General features: G+C 46.7%; 1 protein-coding gene across 3 annotated transcripts in view; it reads left to right on the top strand.

The window, feature by feature from the left end:
- The first annotated feature begins 874 nt into the window (after window positions 1-874).
- BCAT1 (branched chain amino acid transaminase 1) overlaps window positions 875-18,511 on the top strand; it is a 69,112-nt gene continuing 51,475 nt past the window's right edge. For all 3 annotated transcript variants that reach the window (XR_013842803.1, XM_079992898.1, XM_079992897.1), the window contains exon 1: window positions 875-1,165. Coding sequence is in view for 2 of the 3 variants with exons in the window: in XM_079992898.1 (XP_079849024.1) it covers window positions 1,160-1,165 (6 nt within the window). In the remaining variant the exon portion in view is untranslated. The remainder of the gene's footprint in view (window positions 1,166-18,511) is intronic.

Raw genomic sequence — 18,511 nt, 5'->3', positions numbered from 1 at the left:
GGTTATCAGAGTCTGTAACCCGAAGTGTCTGTAACCCAAGGTAAAAGGTAAAGGGACCCCTGACCATTAGGTCCAGTCGTGGCCGACTCTGGGGTTGCGGCGCTCATCTCGCTCTATAAGCCGAGGGAGCCGGCGCTTGTTCGCAGACAGCTTCTGGGTCATGTGGCCAGCAGGACTAAGCCACTTCTGGTGAAACCAGAGCAGGCACAGAAACGCCGTTTACCTTCCTGCCGGAGCGGTACCTATTTATCTACTTGAACATTGACGTGCTTTCGAACTGCTAGGTTGGCAGGAGCAGGAACCGAGCAACGGGAGCTCACCCCGTCGCGGGGATTCGAACCGCCGACCTTCTGATCGGCAAGTCCTAGGCTCTGTGGTTTAACCCACAGCGCCCAATAATAATAATAAACAATAACAAAATAATAATAATAATAATAATAATAATAATAATAATAATAATAATTTATACCCTGCCCATCTGGGCGGGGTATAAATAGAACTCTGGGCGGCTTCCAGCAAAATATTAGATATTAAATTAAATAATATTAAATAATTCATCAAATGTTAAAAGCTTCCCTAAACAGGGCTGCCTTCAGCTGCTTAATCAAAAGCATGTCCGCCCCCCGCAAGCGGCTGCCTAGGGCAGTACAGTACATGCATAGATAGGGCCGGGATGAGAAGCAAGTGCAAGCGGTCGCGAGGACGCACGTCCTGGTCCCTTGCAAGCGCTGGACTTGCGCCTTCCTCCAAGGATGGGGATATAGATGCACGGATGGAGAACCGGGATGACAGCGCCGCCGTGGGGATCTGCCGCTCCTCCTCCCCTTCCACTGCCCCCTGGCGGCGGCTGCGGGGAGCGCCGTTTCCTGCCTGTGATGCAATCGGCGCGGGTAGAAAAAAGCCGCCGTCGCCGCCCGCTGCTGGAGAAACTCGCTTGCAAGCCGGAGCTGCAACGTGTCCCGCCGGCGCTCGCTTTGCTGGGCTATTTTTTTTTTTTTTTTTTTTTTTTTTTTGCAGAGCTCTGCTTCGGGAGCGGCATCTTTTGGAGACGCCAGAAGGAAAGAAGCACCCCCCAGCGCACACACGTCTCTGCAAGCCGTCCACCTCTTCCTCTGCCCACCTTTAAATTTTGGGGATTGGGGTGCATTTCTCCAGCGCAATGAAGGTAAGATCTGGAGGAAGCGATCGTGCGCAGCAGCAGCTGCTGCTTTTGCATCGCGGGAGGGTGGGAGATGCGCGTCTAGGAGCCCCGGCCACGTTTGCAAACACACACACGGGAGCCAGCTCACGCGTTTCGGGCTCCGGAGGCAGAGAACGATTGCAGCTTCTGGGCCGATGATCCGGTTCCAATTGCGCTTCTTTGCTCCCCAGTCGTATCCATATGGGCCAGTGCTGAAAAATGTATAGGCTCTGAGGAAACGGGGGAGCCACCCGCAATTTATTTATAGGAATGCTTTTTTTGCATTAGTTCGTTAAGATTTTGAAGGTTCCTTTAAAAAAAAGTAGCGGGAGTTTAAGGGTTAAAACCCCGAATTGCATTTATTCATTTTTTTCCCCCTGGCATCTTGCACGTTCAGTGGCTTCCCCTCCAAATACAGCAGCAGAAAAACAGCAGGCAATTGCAATGACTAATTCGGACTGGAGGGTTCCAGGGTTTATTTTTGTGGCTTGTTCTGGAAAGAGCTATATTGTATATATGTGTGATTTAGTTTGTTTGTGTGTGTGATACATATGCATTTGTGTCGGATGCTGCGATTTGTGGGGCCCCCGGAGTTTATTTATAGATCTTAGCTCTGCAGTCAATTTGCATGCTCCGAATCAGGTCATCGGGGAACGGGAGAGTCACTGGTTGTTGACGGGCACCCTCCGTGTAAATGGGAAGATGTGAGCTGTCCACTCCGCAGACGTGAGACCCTGCGAGTTACGTATTTCGCTTTTCTCCCGCCTCCCCCAACTCAATCTTCTCCTGCAACCGAGCTTCTGTAACAGATGTGTTCCAGATCCTGTTTCCTTTCACACATTTCCTCTGCTCTGTTGAAGGGAAGGGGAAGAAATTCTCATCTAAACCGCTAATGTGCACCTTTTAAACTTCCAGGATGCCTTGTGGGTATTTGGGGTGGGGAGGGAGGAGGCAGTAACTTTATACCCTAGTGAACAGCTGAACCCCAGGAAGTATTGGGGGGGGGGGTTGAGCCTGCAAGTAAGAGACAGAGAATACAGAGAAAGGGTCTGTATTCACATAAGTGTCACTGCAACTTTGAGCTGCGTGTCGTTCCCCTGGCAAGATGGGCCTTGCAGCCAGAAAGCTAGCTCCTGAGCCAGACTCACTTTTGGGATCCTTTCTGCCGTCTGATGACAGCCACACAAGCTAGAAAATAAAGGTTGCCACCTTCTTTTTCTTAAGGGCTGTGCTCCTGTGCCGTTAGCAGCTGGTTGAGAGGCATTAATAAGTTGCTGAAGCTTTTCCTCCCAAACTTCTCAGATCCAGGAAAAAAAGCTTTGCTTGTTGAATTTCAGCCTGCCAGGCTGCTGCCAAAGGCTAGGGTAAGGCTGGCAACCATGCAGCGTCGCATATGCAAAGTACGGAATGCAGAAGTGACCAATCGGACCTGCAGCAGAATGTTGCCGTGTGGAGTACTCCTGTTAAGGGCTCCAGCCGGCCATGCCCTCTTCCAGACTACTCCATTCCATTTCCCTCCCCCCAGCACTCCTTCTACAGTTGGTTAGCATCCCCAGTCCTCCTTCATAGGACTTAGCAACCTGTCCTATACAGAGTCAGGCCATGGGCCCACCTGGCTTGGTATTGTCTGCGCCAGGTATCATCAACCTTTTAACCCAAACGTGTGTTCGGGGACCCATTTCTTACTCTTCCCCCATATATTTGCATGGCAGTGCTCCTGTTGCAGCACACCTTGGATCAGGCTGTGTTGATCAGTAGAATAGTGGCTTGCACTGACTGGCAGCAGCCCTCTGGGGTTTCAGACAGGTGTGTCTCCCCTGGGTCTATTTGGCTTTGCTGGGGATTGAACCTGGACCTTCTGCATGCAAAGCAAATGTTTTGGCTCTGAGCTACGACTCTCCCTTCAGTTGTTTGGGTCTCCCTTTCTTTATTTGTTGCCATTTCTGCAGAGCTTAGGGGCTCCCTAGGCCTGCTAACACAGTGCCACCACCCCTTGGTGGTTGTACAGTGCTTCTTGGCTCCCCGCAGATTTGGGAGTTATGTGGATTAAACCACAGAGCCTAGGATTTGCTGATCAGAAGGTCGGCGGTTCAAATCCCTGCGACGGGGTGAGCTCCTGTTGCTCGGTCCCTGCTCCTGCCAACCTAGCAGTTCAAAAGCACCTCAAAGTGCAAGTAGATAAGTAGGTACCACTCCGGCGGGAAGGTAAACGGTGTTTCCGTGTGCTGCTCTGGTTCGCCAGAAGCGGCTTAGTCATGGCAGTCACATGACCTGGAAGCTGTACGCTGGTTCCCTCGGCCAATAAAGCGAGATGAGCGCTGCAACCCCAGAGTCGGCCACGACTGGACCTAATGGTCAGGGGTCCCTTTACCTTTACTTTTATGAGTATATATTCAGGGGTAGCTCACTTGGTGCTGTCCAAATATTATAGAACCCTGGTTTCTCTTATGCATTGACCAGACTGGCTTGGGCTGATGGGAGTTTGGAGCCTGGCAACATCTGGAGGGCACTGGGCTGCCTATTTCTGGTATATATTATTTGGGCACTGCTCAGTTGGCCTGCAGTCTTCATCAGGCTCAGCTATGTGTCAAGGTGATATGCTATCTAACCAAAGGACTGGACTTGTACCATTACAGATTGTCGTAGGTGCTTGCATGATGGAATGTGCCATTTATTGGAATGTGGGGGGGGAGGGAGCCCAATAATATTCATACACATAGAAAACTTTGTGTATCAGAGAGGTAGCTGCATAACAGCTAGCTTTCTAGAAGCATGGAAATACAGGGGGAAAGGCAAGGTTGTTTTTTTCCAGGGAGTACCATCACATCTCTTTTTTGCTGCCCTTGGCATCCATTTTGTGCTGGCACCCACGGCACTTTTTATCAAGATATGAATTGCTGGCATCTCCTTTTATTTTTACCAAAAACAAGCACTGGAAATAGTTGTTTGCTTCAAAGAGCATTTGGTCATGATGTGATTGAATCTGAAGCGGTCCAGACCAGATCAGGCTTATTCCCTGATTTGCCGTTTATGAGGACTTGTTATCTGAAAGTCAAAAGTCTTCCAATATTTTAAAAGGATCCTCATCCACTGCAAAGGGGGAATGGAAGAAATTGTTCCCAAAGAATAGCTCTATTAATCTCTACCAGTCAAAGGAATAGGAAACCCCTTGGCATAAATGTATTTTATTTTATTTATTTCATTTCTATACCGCTTTATATATTTTTAGGGAAACGAATCCCAAAGCCTGTTTCCCACCTACATTAAGACATCAAATAAAACAGTCCAGAATAAAACAACTGAAAGTCAAATATGAAGTCTACATTCAAAGCAACATAGTTAACTGGAAACCAAAATATTATCAAAATAAAATGTGACAGAGGTCACAACTACAGAATGCACATTTAGCACAGCAAAATTATCTTAGAAACATTTCAAAAGAAAACATTTCTAAAGGAAGTACAATAATGCACGTTGAAAGCAGTGCAAACCAGCAGGAGAAATAAAAGTATTATCATAAGCACAAACCAGTCAGTTTGCAGAGGAAATAACAGTGCGTAGACTAAAGCTCAACTTTGTCAGTTGTGTGAAATGAGATTGTGAAGTGGGTGGCATTTTTGTGAATAAATCAATTTGCAAAGTGAGCTTAAGAGTTAACATTAATCAGCATCTGCTCATAAGGCAGAGGTTCCATATCCATCCATGAGGGCAGAAGTGCATGTTATGTGATTCTTTGTTTTTTGCTATAATTCATGGAGGTTGAGGTGGTGTTCTGCCTCAGCTGAACAGGATGATGGACTACATGAGCTTTTCTGATATGCTCCAGCAGGACTCTCCTGATGCCCTTACACTTCGGAAGATTCCCACAGAGAAACTCTTTCCTCTTCCATTGATTTTCTCTACTGAGCAGTACCACCTCCTATTGCATTTACCAGAGGAAAAGATTCTAGTCCCAGTATCTTTTCCCCCAGTGGAGACAAAAAGCAGCTTTTCGTTGGTGTCATTTTTTAGCAATTATTCCCACCCACCTCCTGCATTTTGCATGGATCTCAGGAGTTGTACTGCATGCTGTTTTTTCCTCTCTTTTAAAAACGTTTTTATTAAGTATTTTCTTGGGTTACAAAAGTACACACAGCGTCTCTGTTTTCAGACCATAAAGTCCTTTCTACAGACCAGTAATTATTCTCTTGTTTTTTGTTAATATCGTACACGCTGCCTAGGATTTTTAAAAAAATAATTAAAGGCGCTATGACAGAAATATTGTTTAGTAAACTGATTAAGGATGGGGGGAGGGGAAGCATACAGGTATTCTGCAGTAAAACAGCACAAGAGGGGAAGGATGGAAGAAACTGTTTTCCCCCAGCCATCTCTTCTCGGTTGGATTGATTTCCCTCACAGGGTCGTTGTGCGAGCAAAAGGACTTCCACCTGTGCAATTCAGCTTCCTCTCCTTGTCTGCACCCACTGTGCTTTCCTCTCCCCCCAACCCCCCATCCCAAAGAACCCCTAGAACATATTTGGAGAGAGGGGAAAATATTCCACGGGAGCAACAGCTTCCTTGTACATGGCCCACTGTCCTTTCACTTAAAATTGCATCTGCGTTGTGATTTTTACATTTTAAAAAATTATCCTGGAAGAATCATGGGGCTGCACATAATCTGTGATTCCGCTCTGAATGAAAACAATGGAAGTTCACAAGGTGCAATCATTCTTGTCAGCAACCCAATGGATGTAGGTATGCCCAGGTATAGCCGGTCCTAACAGGCTCAGGTTTTAATCTCTACAAGTCATCAAATTTGAGAATCATTAATTAGCGTTTGTAGTGGCAATACCAACTTTGGTACGGTCACAACAGGGTGAAGTGCCAACAGCACCAAGAAATAGTTTTAAACGACGCAGAAGTCACTTTGGGTTACCTGTGATGGAATGTCCTGCCAACAAGATAACAGGATAAGAAAAGCTATGTGAAAGTGTTTGGGAGAGAAATTGCCAATTTTTTTGCTGCAAAGTACTCCCATTTTTGCCATTGCTCTTTGAAGCACCTATGTAGAATGCCCTCCCTCTGGAAGTTTTGGGGAGAACATCATACCAAGAGAAGTTTGCTTTTAATATATTGCTGCATGCTGGGTCCTAGACCTTAATTCCCTGGGACCAAATGCTTTGTTGTTGTTTAGTCGTGTCCAACTCTTCGTGACCCCATGGACCAGAGCACGCCAGGCACTCCTGTCTTCCACTGCCTCCCGCAGTTTGGTCAAACTCATGCTGGTAGCTTCGAGACCACTGTCCAACCATCTCATCCTCTGTCATCCCCTTCTCCTTGTGCCCTCCATCTTTCCCAACATCAGGGTATTTTCCAGGGAGTCTTCTCTTCTCATGAGGTGGCCAAAGTATTGGAGCCTCAGCTTCAGGATCTGTCCTTCCAGTGAGCACTCAGGGCTGATTTCCTTAAGAATGGAGAGGTTTGATCTTCTTGCAGTCTATGGGACTCTCAAGAGTCTCCTCCAACACCATAATTCAAAAGCATCAATTCTTCGGCGATCAGCCTTCTTTATGGTTATTTATGGTCCCTTCATAGATCACTGCCTTGCCATGGCGAAGGGGCTTGAATAACATAGCTATGAGCTATGTTGTGCAGGGCCACCCAAGATGGACAGGTCATAGTGGAGAGTTTTGACCAAACGTGATCCACCTGGAGCAGGAACTGGCAAGCCACTCAAGTATCCCTGCCAAGAAAACTCCATGGACAAAGACAACAGGCACCAAATGCTACCAGCTATCTATATCAGGGACGGAGAGGCTGTGTTGTTGGACTCCAGTGCCCATCATCCTTGACCGTTAACCATGCTGATAGGGGCTGATGGGAGCCAGAGTCCAACAACATTTGGGATAGCTCAGCTGGTAGAGCATGGGACTCTTAATCTCAGGGTTGTGGGTTTGAACCCCACAGTGGGCAAAATATTCCTGCATTGCAGAGGGTTTGGCTCCAATTCTATGATTCTAGTATTCTATTTAGAGAACCACAGCCCCGATCTGTGTCCATAAGCTCAATGGCTGTGCTTCACGTGTTTCTCCTTTGGAATGCAGGGTTGCATGAAACGCAAGGTACACAAATGGATTTTCAGCAGAATAGACGCTAGGTTTTTGGAGAGGTGGGGGAGAATTTAGGATTGTGGGAATGTACTGTACTTGACTTTGTGTGTGTGGTTGAACCTTAAAGTCCACCACTGGAGACGTGAGTCTCAAAACCAATAGCTGCCTCTGCATACATGAGGCACAGATGCTTTGGTTGGCAACTACAACTCATGGGAGTTGTAGTCCAGAACGTTTGGAGAGCATCAAGAAGGGGAAGGTCGTTTTGTGTTAGCTGTTGTTTGTCCATCAACGAAAAGCAACAGCTTCTGAAGTCCTGCTGGGCACTTAAGAGGAGGAGGTGCATGAAAATCTGGCTGGAGGCTAGAATTGTTGACATAGCACTAAACCATGGTTTAGTGTTTCGTCTGAAAGCATCCAGCGTATATCAAAGGACTCTGAGCCCTTGGAAAACTGCTGTATGAATGCTAAGCATCGTTGCTCTCATCCAGAAATTCAGAGGTGCTGACAAAATAAATTTGGAACCCTCCTGACAATATTAAACAATCACACAATTATGAAAAATGACAAGCTAAAACCATGCCTGTCAAATTGCAGTCAGTTTCTCTCTCTTATTATGACTGCTTACTCAGAATGATAGCAGAAATGATATTTACATGAAAACCCCAGCTGAGTCTCTGCCCTCTGCAAATCCAAGAATCCTGTCTCAGTTATACAAGGACCAGCAAGTCCCAGTTTCCTTGGAATTAATTGCTTTGTCTCGCAAAAGTATCCATTAAGAAACCAGGCGATGGAGTAAAACGCAGGGCGCTCATCCTCTTAAATAAGCCATTATTTTTATTAGAGGTTAAATTGACTTTCCTCCATTAGAAGGACTTTGGCAAATATTGCCATATGCGGCTGAAAATGAAAACGCACTGGCTTTGCTTATCTGAAAGATAAGTGCGTCTCCTTCTCCTTTCCCACATCAATCCAGCGAAAACAGTGTTTGGGGATAATCAAAGGTTTTCACGAGCTTGCCTTAGCTGATTTAAAAAATCTTAGCACATCCATGTCTTTCTGCATTTGATGCCCTACGTTCCAAAATCTCAGAGTTGCCGTCCTTTGATGCTTACCATTTGTACACAGAATTTAAATGCAAGATCAAATAGTGCTGTGGGTATAAGATGGTTGCCTGGTCTGCCAGGGCTGAGTCTTTTTCTGCTGTGGTGTGTGATATTTGAGGGGGAAAACCCCAGTAAGCACCTGATGATTCAGGGTGACCTTTTTCTACCAGGGCCACATTGCCTTGGAATGATCTGTCAGGGGCCTCATGGCAGGTGGGTCTGGAGCTGAAACTGGGTAGGGGCAGAGCTAGAGGTGGGTGTGATCCCCCCCTTTACTCTCTTCCTCCTTGTCACCCACATGGGGTCAAAGGTCAAATGAAATGGGATCACAGGCCTCAGATTGCCCGCCCCTGATTTAGTACACTTCTCCATTGGTGCCCAGGGTACATTTCGCCATGTGAGTCAGGCGCATAGGAATAATTTTTCCAGTGAACCCCATAGATGCGGCTTGTAGAAAACTCACCCAGACTTGAGCACTGAGTCATGCTTAGCAAGGCAGTGGAGGGATGGGGAAATTGCTGAAGGAGTTTCCACTGGTTGCTCCTGTTCTTGTTTGTTGAACTCAGTCTGATCCACCAAGGCCCTGAGCATTACAGAACTAATTGTCCCTTAACTACGAAAGGGAGATGGGCCAAACATGGTTGCTCAGGAAATTTCACCTGCAACTAAGCCCCACTGAACCAGTGTTAGAAACTCAGGCATATAAGCTAGGCACCAAATGGCTTCTTAAACCAGGGTTAGTTGCCATTTTGGGGCCAGACAGCTTATTTTTCAGTACGACGTTTTGGTTCCTGAAATTCATTCTGATTGTGCAGATAAAATATCTACAGGATGAGTTGCTTGCGTGTGAAAGTGAGGCATCTAATCATAAGCTTGCATTTTTATTAAAGCTTATATGTTTAATCAGGGCTTGTATTTTAAAATGAGCTTAAAGATTTTCAAATGTTTTATGCCAGGCAGAAGACCAGCTGCCTAAGAACCTTGGCAATGTTTTTACTCCTAGACAAGGGGGCCCCCTGATTTATAGCAGAAAACAATTCTCAAAGTCGTAAAAAGGGAATTACAGGCTGAGAGCCAAGGTTACACTGACCCTACAAATCAAGGGTGGATAAATAGTAAAATGAGCCATATCTTCTTCCTAAGGTTAAAAAGGTCAAGAGCAGTGAAAAAGCATCTAGCTGGCAGAAAGGGAGCATTTTTGGGAAGTCTTTTCTAAAGCTGTTTCTTTCTTAAACTAAGATCCTTTTAAGATTTCTTTTCCTTTTAAAAGGTTATTTATGTATTAAATATATTAGTTTAAATATAATTATGCAAAGGATTTAAGAAATGCTAGATTCTTATTTCATATAGTTGTAAGAGTTGTAACTATCCTGAAATTAAGTCAGCCATCAGCCACCAACCTCCTGCCAGACAGGAGACGCCATCGAGCACTCCTGATATATGGTTGTCAGGCCTTTTGTTTAGAAACCTTCAAATGAAGGAGATCTCTCAATGTTGATGTGAACTCAAAATCCTTGACATGTGTTTAAGAAAAAAATTCAAGATTAACCATCTGTTTTGGAAGGCAATAGGGCAAGGAGGGCAAGAGGTGAGCTGGTAATTAAGATTCCTTGTTGAGACACATGTAAGATATATTACTACTTATTTGTCATTTATAGATAGAAGAATATATAGCTTTTTGATTCGCATAAAAGGGCAAGAGGAAATGGGTGTATCTTTTGTGATTGGTTCTAGCAAATAGCCAATAGGAATTTCAACCAGGCTGATTGGACAGAGGCAGCCACAGGAGGAGCAAGGGGGCTGGATTAAGGAAATATAAGTGCTGGCCAGAATGGCAGGAGGCCAGGCCAGAGCTTGGTAACCATATACCACTGTGCCTCTCATTTATTTGTCTGACAAATAAATTACTATTTTAATTTCTCTATTGCTGCGTTGAATATTTCATTCCAGCTAAGCGTTAACCACAAGCAGGGTGCTACAAAAGCAGTCAAGATCCAAGGATCGCCAGGCATGCTCCTCTACATAGTGGAGACGTCACAGGCAGCATCCTGGCACCCGGTCATCTTCACTTGATTGCAAGTAGCCAAAAGCCAGGTGCAAAATGTGCCTGGCGAATTTCAAACACTGCTTTCACCTGTAGCTAAGCCCCACTGAACACAACTCCCAAGGAAACATGCATAGGATTTATTGCCTTGTTAAAACACATTGGTGCACCACGATTCTAGGTTTGTTTACTTGAGAGACTGAAGTTAGCCCTATCCTATTTCAAAACACACTTGCTCTCTGAGCAGAGATGCTTTTATAACAGGGGGCCCTTTTAGTGCTAGGGCAGAGCACGGAGTAGCTACCCAGTCAAACTTCCTGTTGGGTTATTGCAGACATAAATGCAGCCAGTCCATTTTGTTTATGGCCTCCTCTCCCACAGCAATAAAAATTTAACTCTTTTTGGAAGGATCATTCTAGCAGAATAAACACAGCAGTCTGGTCCGCGAAGACGGGCTCTCGGCATCTCTGCACAGCCATTCTTGTTTGACTTCATGCTCCGTGGATTAGTGTGCTTGGCTGGTTGCATGAGCTACCCAGCCTGGAATGATCATAAATCCGTCCCTCACCTGCCTCTGACAGGTGTATTGCAAACAATACTCCTGGGTACAAGATGTTTTGCTGCCCTGGAATTTTAATGGTGGTAGGACTGTGCCTGCAACTTCGACTCTTTTATTATCTTTAAAGATAAACTCAAATCTTTACGGAGGGAAGGTGGAGATCTGCCCTGATAGCTGCTCCAAAGATTGCATTTGTTGTTATTGACGATCGTATCTTTCCTTCTAATAGCAGACTCAGCCGATTAAATGACGACATAATTGTTGCCCAAACAGGGCAGCCGATGAATAAGGGGTCATGTCAGCATGCTCGGAGACAGAAGTACACTGCAGAAGTAGTTCCCCCCTACCAGTTCTGATGGAGTCATAAGAACGTAAGAAAAATCCACTGGATCAGTCCAGTTGCTTGTCCAGTCTAGCATCCTGTTCACACAGCGGCCATCCAGATGGCTGTTGGAAGCTCACAAGCAAGATCTGATCTCAAGAGCCCTCTCACCTCTTGTGACTTCCAGCAGTTGGTACTGAGAAGCATTTCTGGCTCCAGCCATAGATCCAGAGCATAGCTGTCATGGCTAGTAGCCATCGACAGCCATCTCCTCTCTGCATTAATCCTGTTTCCTCTCTTCTCCCATCCTCTCCCCAACCTCAGAATAAGACAGTGTCCTTATGTTCCTATGGGCTGTTGTTCCCATGTAACATTCAGCTCCCAGTAGTTATGTATGGAAGTGAGAGCTGGACCATTAAGAAGGCGAAGAATTGATGCTTTTGAATTATGGTGCTGGAGGAGACTCTTGAGAGTCCCATGGACTGCAAGAAGATCAAACCTATCCATTCTTAAGGAAATCAGCCCTGAGTGCTCATTGGAAGAACAGATCCTGAAGCTGAGGCTCCAATACTTTGGTCACCTCATGAGAAGAGAAGACTCCCTGGAAAAGACCCTGATGTTGGGAAAGATGGAGGGCACAAGGAGAAGGGGACGACAGAGGACGAGATGGCTGGACAGTGTTCTCGAAGCTACCAGCATGAGTTTGACCAAACTGCGGGAGGCAGTGGAAGACAGAAGTGCCTGGCGTGCTCTGGTCCACGGGGTCATGAAGAGTCGGACACAACTAAACAACTAAACAACAACAAACATTCAACAAGTGTGCTGTCTGTGTGCCTGAGCTTCACAAGTCAACAAGTGTGCATCCTTTTGCACAAACACTTGTGCATGTTGAGAGGCAGCTTGTACCTGAGTTCACTCTTAGTGTCAACAAAAGACTCCTGGTCCTTATTGCCTTTTTGTTTCTTGTTCTGAATTGTTAAGAGAGGAGGAGCGTGTCTGGTTTGTCGCTCAGTGGTACAAAGAGAGAATTATCTGCATATAGGAAGTGAGATTTATAGGCCAACAGGATGCAGCGAGCAGCTTTAATATAGTTGCTGTTTTTTCCCCTGTTGTCACACTGGCAAACAATGCAGTTGTTAAGCAAATGGATTAATGCCGGGTCTGACAAGCAGGTCAACAAAAGAGACACTTAGAGGCTCTGTTCTGCGGTTCAGAAGAGTGGAAATGTCTCGTTTGGCCACTTCGTTCTCTCTGCCGCTGCCGCCACTGACTTGTCCCCAGCAATTCTAAAGCGAGTGATGCTGATGCCAAAGGAGGACAACCAATGCATGAGTTTTCGGAGTCCAGTGTTAGAAACTCAGATATTATAAGTTAGTGCCAAATGGCTCCTTAAACCAAGGTTGCAGCCACCAAAACAGAACGTCTATCTGCCATTTTGGCTTGGTGCTGACACCACATCCTTTTCAGTACTGGATTTACTGGATTTGCCCAGGCATTTTAAGAGTATGGTATTTTTTAACTAGCTAAATTGCTTTATCCATAACTGTTGGCTTGGTTTTCATAACTCATTTGCATTTTTAAATTCCCTTGTATACTGCCTTCGATTCCATTTTTGGATGAAGGGAATTTTCTTCCAAAAATTAAATTTTAAATAAAATAAACAAATTCTTGCACTAATTGCACACCTCCTTCCAACTTGCAGATAACAAGCAACGTACATATTGTTGCATGCCACCCCAATCTCCGAGCGGTGCGAGATTCCAGGGGTTCCACCAGGCTCTTTCTCAGGGTTCGGGTTCCTCGGAATGAGGGGGGCAGCGGAGATTGTTGTGTGTCTTTAGGATATATGGTTTATTTGCACATTTATAAAACCTGAGCCTGGTTTTATAAACCTGAGCGCTGGAGGGGCTGACAGCATTAACACCCCAGAAGGTTGGGTTTCTCCCATAGCCACAGCCTTGGATTCTAGCAGAAATCAAGCATGGCTCTCCCTCTCTGCCTTCTGCCGGCCTCTAGCCTAGCTCACCCACCCATCTCTCTGGCTTTTGTCTTCCTTAGTGCCCGTCAGGTGAGAGACTGGGTCTAGCCACTTCCCCTCCAGCACAGAGCAGCTTCCTTTGTCAGACCAGTGGCCATACTTAGACCTTTGCCTGTCCAATTTGACAATGGAATCACCCATTCGATTTTAACCCTTGCTGGGTCCAGTGGATTTAAAGGGCCTCAGGCACCTTACAGCCTAAACGCCGCCTGCCCACCCCTAAAAAAAACAACCCCTCACAACAATATTAATTTCCTCTAAGGCAACACTTTCTTGGCTGGCCTTGTCTGCTTAACTTAATTGCTGTGCTGAATAACTGCTGAGACTGCTTGTAAAGATTTAGGGCTTGCATAATTCTGTAATCCATTCTTGACGTTATTAATTAAATAGGCTGAGGTAGGGAGAGATGGAAGAAATTGTGATGTGGTTTTTCATAGAAATGTAGAATTGCAGGGACCCCAGGAGTCATCTGGCCCAACTCCCTGCAATCTCAACACACAGTCCCCCATCCGATTTGAAACCATACTGGCCCCTGCTTAGCTTTGCAAAGGCGCTCTCAGTTTTACTGCTGCTCCAGTAGGTTTCCAGCACCTAATAGCCATCCATAGTTCTCTCTCCTCTGTGAATTTGTCTAATCTTTTAAAGCCATCTAGGTTGTTGGCCGCTTTTAAAGCCATCTAGGTTGTTGACCACAGAGCCTAGGGCTTGCCGATCAGAAGGTCGGTGGTTTGAATCCCTGCAACAGGGTGAGCTCCCATTGCTCGGTCCCTGCTCCTGCCAACCTAGCAGTTTGAAAGCACGTCAAAGTACAAGTAAATAAATAGGTACCACTCCGGTGGGAAGGTAAACGGCGTTTTCTTGCGCTGCTCTGGTTTGCTTAGTCATGCTGGCCTCATGACCTGGAAGCTGTACGCCGGCTCCCTCAGCCAATAAAGCGAGATGAGCGCCACAACCCCAGAGTTGGTCATGACTGGACCTAACAGTCAGGGGTCCCTTTACCTTTACCTTTAGGTTGTTGGCCATCATTGCTTCCTGTGGGAGGGCGTTCCGTAGTTTAACTGCTCTGCATGAGGAAGGATTTTCTTTTATCTTCCTGAATCTTCCAACATTCAGCTTCTTTGAATGTCCTCAAATTCTGATATTATGAGAAGGGGAGACAAGCTTTTTTTCCTATCTACTTTCCCCAAGACATAAACGTCTATCCTCCTCACCTTTTCTCTCAACTTCAAAGCACCTTTGCTGTGTTTATTCAAGGTGGCATACCCAGTTTCCTTCCTCCTCATTTCATCCACACGCCAACCCTGTGAGGTAGGCCTTCGATCCAAAGTGACATTTTCCACCCAAGCGTCAAGCCCTGGGCTGACGTGAGGGGGAAATAGATCTCTTGAATCAGCATCTCACAGCAAACACCATCAGTTTACTGCACAGTTTGGGATTTCCCCCCCCTGGAATATTTCTTTTTGCACCCATTCTATGTCAAATGGAATTGGGGGGAGGATATTCATCTGGGTCTAGCTTTGCAGTAACCTGGATGTAGTCCTGGGCTTCTTCAGATCCTTTTTCGGAAAGGTCACGAGGAGTTGCAAGCCTTTTCAGCTGGTGTTAAAAATAGAGTTGAGTGACTCAGCCGTTCAGCGACATCACTTTCTCTGCTTGATGAAATAGCAGCGGATTATTTATTTCTTTAAGGAAAGAAAAAAACACAAACTCCCCAGTGGGTACCATTATTGCTTTTCAAGTAATCTTCTTCGTCGCTTCCTGGCTGAAGTAACACTATTAATTCTATTTTTAAATATATATATATATTTAAATGGCTCTGCGACAGCTTGCTGTTTGTAGTAATTTTTAAAAGGATGTTGTATTGCAAATGGCAGCACAGAATGCTGCTTTGAAAATCTCCAGCTTTGAAGGCAACATTGCAAAAGCATTGTGATGGGAGTTCTACTTCCTTTTATTTTGCATTTTAATTAAATGTGCCATCCATGCAATTAGCATTTGTTTGCACAGGTGATGGACCTCTGGATTGCCTGTGGGCTGCTTGACTTGTGTGGGGAGGAAATAGTTGGGCTGTGGCCATTGACCCAGGGGCTCCCATTTTGCTACTGCAGACATATGAATCATAGACCCCCAGGGTCCTGTAGTCCATGGGTAGGCAAACTAAGGCCCCGGGGGGGGGGGGGCTGGATCCGGCCCAATCACCTTTTAAATCCAGCCCATGGACGGTCCAGGAATCAGCCTGTTTTTACATGAGTAGAATGTGCCCTTTTATTTAAAATGCATCTCTGGGTTATTTGTGGGGCATAGGAATTCGTTCATCCCCCCCCCCCCAAAAAAAAATAGTCCGGCCCCCCACAAGGTCTTAGGGACAGTGGACCGGGCCCCTGCTGAAAAAGTTTGCTGACCACTGCAATGCAGGAATCTCAACATGCAGTCCCCCTTCCAGTCTGAAACCATACCAGACCCTGCTTAGCTTTGCAAATGTGCTAGCAGTTTTATTGCTCCACCGCCAGGAGGTGGTGCCTTAGACCCGGTCAGATTGTTTGTCTGCCTATGGGAGGGGTCTCCAACATGGCACCCATAGGCTCACATGCACTCTCAGAGACTTCCCCTGGTTCTGATAGGATGTTCTTTTCTGCCACTCTCCCTGCTTCAATTAGGCTTCATGGCATTCTGTTGTAGCCAATAGAATACGTATACAGTGGTACCTCGGGTTACATACGCTTCAGGTTACAAACTCCTCTAACCCAGAAATAGTACCTCAGGTTAAGAACTTTGCTTCAGGATGAGAACAGAAATCGTGCTCTGATGGCACAGCGGCAGCAGTAGGCCCCATTAGCTAAAGTGGTGCTTGAGGTTAAGAACAGTTTCAGGTTAAGAACAGACCTCCAGAACGAATTAAGTACTTAACCCGAAGTACCACTGTATTAAGGGACGCAGGTGGCGCTGTGGGTTAAAGCCTCAGCGCCTAGGGCTTGCCGATCGAAAGGTCGGTGGTTCGAATCCCTGCGGCGGGGTGCGCTCCCGCTGCTCGGTCCCAGCGCCTGCCAACCTAGCAGTTCGAAAGCACCTCCGGGTGCAAGTAGATAAATAGGGACCGCTTACCAGCGGGAAGGTAAACGGCGTTTCCGTGTGCGGCTCTGGCTCTGGCTCTGGCCAGAGCAGCGATGTCACGCTGGCCACGTGACCCGGAAGTGTCTCCGGACAGCGCTGGCCCCTGGCCTCTTAAGTGAGATGGGCGCACAACCCCAGAGTCTGTCAAGACTGGCCCGTACGGGCAGGGGTACCTTTACCTTTACCACTGTATTGTAGTGTGTGCTTGGTTGCAGTGCATATGTGTAGTTCCCACGACAATTTCTCTGGTTTGCCGGGCGGTTCATTGGCCCAGGAAGTTTGGCAAGCTCTGGTCTACACCAGTTTTGTCTATTCCAGCTAGCATTGGTGATCTAGGTTCATAGGCAGAGGAACTGCCCATGGTCTGAGCCTTCTAGCTTTAGAAGCGATGGGTGGAAGTTGGAAGGGTCTCGGTTGCGAAGAAGAAGAAAAAGAATAAGAAATTTATTTATACCCCGTCCATCTGGCAGGGTTTCCCCAGCCACTCTGCGCAGCTTGCAACAGAATATTAAAACACGATAAAACATCACACGTTAAAAACTTCCCTAAATAGGGCTGCCTTCAGATGTCTTCTAAAAGTCAGACAGTTGTTTATTTCTTTGACATCTGATAGGAGGGCGTTCCACAGGGCGGGTGCCACTACCAAGAAGGCCCTCTGTCTGGTTCCCTGTAACCTTGCTTCTAGCAGTGAGGTGATCTAGGTTCATAGGCAGAGGAACTGCCCATGGTCTGAGCCTTCTAGCTTTAGAAGCGATGGGTGGAAGTTGGAAGGGTCTCGGTTGCGAAGAAGAAGAAAAAGAATAAGAAATTTATTTATACCCCGTCCATCTGGCAGGGTTTCCTCAGCCACTCTGCGCAGCTTGCAACAGAATATTAAAACACCATAAAACATCACACGTTAAAAACTTCCCTAAATAGGGCTGCCTTCAGATGTCTTCTAAAAGTCAGACAGTTGTTTATTTCTTTGACATCTGATAGGAGGGCGTTCCACAGGGCGGGTGCCACTACCAAGAAGGCCCTCTGTCTGGTTCCCTGTAACCTTGCTTCTAGCAGTGAGGGAACTGCCAGAAGGCCCTTGGCGCTGGACCTCAGTGAACGATGGGGATGGAGACGCTCCTTCAGGTATACTGCGCTGAGGCTGTTTAGGGCTTTAAAGGTCAGCACCAACACTTTGAATTGTGCTCAGAAATGTACCGGTACTTGGAGCCAATGTAGGTCCCGCAACTGAGCCCTTTGCAAACATCCTTTGTCTTAGTTAATAAGAACGTTGTGGTTGATGGAGCAGGATGGTCAGACTGGACAGTTCCTATTGTTCTGAAGGCGATCACTCGCACCATTGCAGATGAGCTTTTTGGAAGACCAGTGTCCAGCTGACACCTGCACAATGGGGCACATTCTGCCATGCTGTCTGGCAAAGCGGGTTCTCCTTCATGGAGAGCACGTGTTGCGGTGGGAGCAACCATGACATTCCCTGTTGCTGGGCGGGTTAGTTTGGATGGCCACAGATTTGATTGGACACCTCCAATGTTGCTGGAGAAAATTGATTGTTGCAATTTTATTTGATGGATGGGGGTGCTATATAGGTCCCTGTGTGCAGCGTTGAGCTTCTTCTTTTCACTGCGCACATCGGATTACCCGCCCACCTTCCCTTTATTTAGGGTTTGTTTGCGCTGTCCTTGCTATGCCTGTCATGGGGTCGTCCGCTTTGGAGCAGGAGCCTGGTAGGAATTTTACCATTTGGCTGATTGGCTGGTGCCATTTGGGTTTTGCCTAAAAAGGTAAAGGTAAAGGTACCCCTGCCCGTACGGGCCAGTCTTGACAGACTCTGGGGTTGTGCGCCCATCTCACTCAAGAGGCCGGGGGCCAGCGCTGTCCGGAGACACTTCCGGGTCACGTGGCCAGCGTGACATCGCTGCTCTGGCGAGCCAGAGCCGCACACGGAAACGCCGTTTACCTTCCCGCTGGTAAGCGGTCCCTATTTATCTACTTGCACCCTGAGGTGCTTTAGAACTGCTAGGTTGGCAGGCGCTGGGACCGAGCAGCGGGAGCGCACCCCGCCGCA

The sequence above is a fragment of the Podarcis cretensis genome (assembly GCF_951804945.1).
Source record: "Podarcis cretensis genome assembly, chromosome: 10".
Classification (NCBI taxonomy): Eukaryota; Metazoa; Chordata; class Lepidosauria; order Squamata; family Lacertidae; genus Podarcis; species Podarcis cretensis.
Note: the sequence above shows the minus strand (reverse complement) of the source record. Positions and strands in the feature narration are given on the sequence as shown.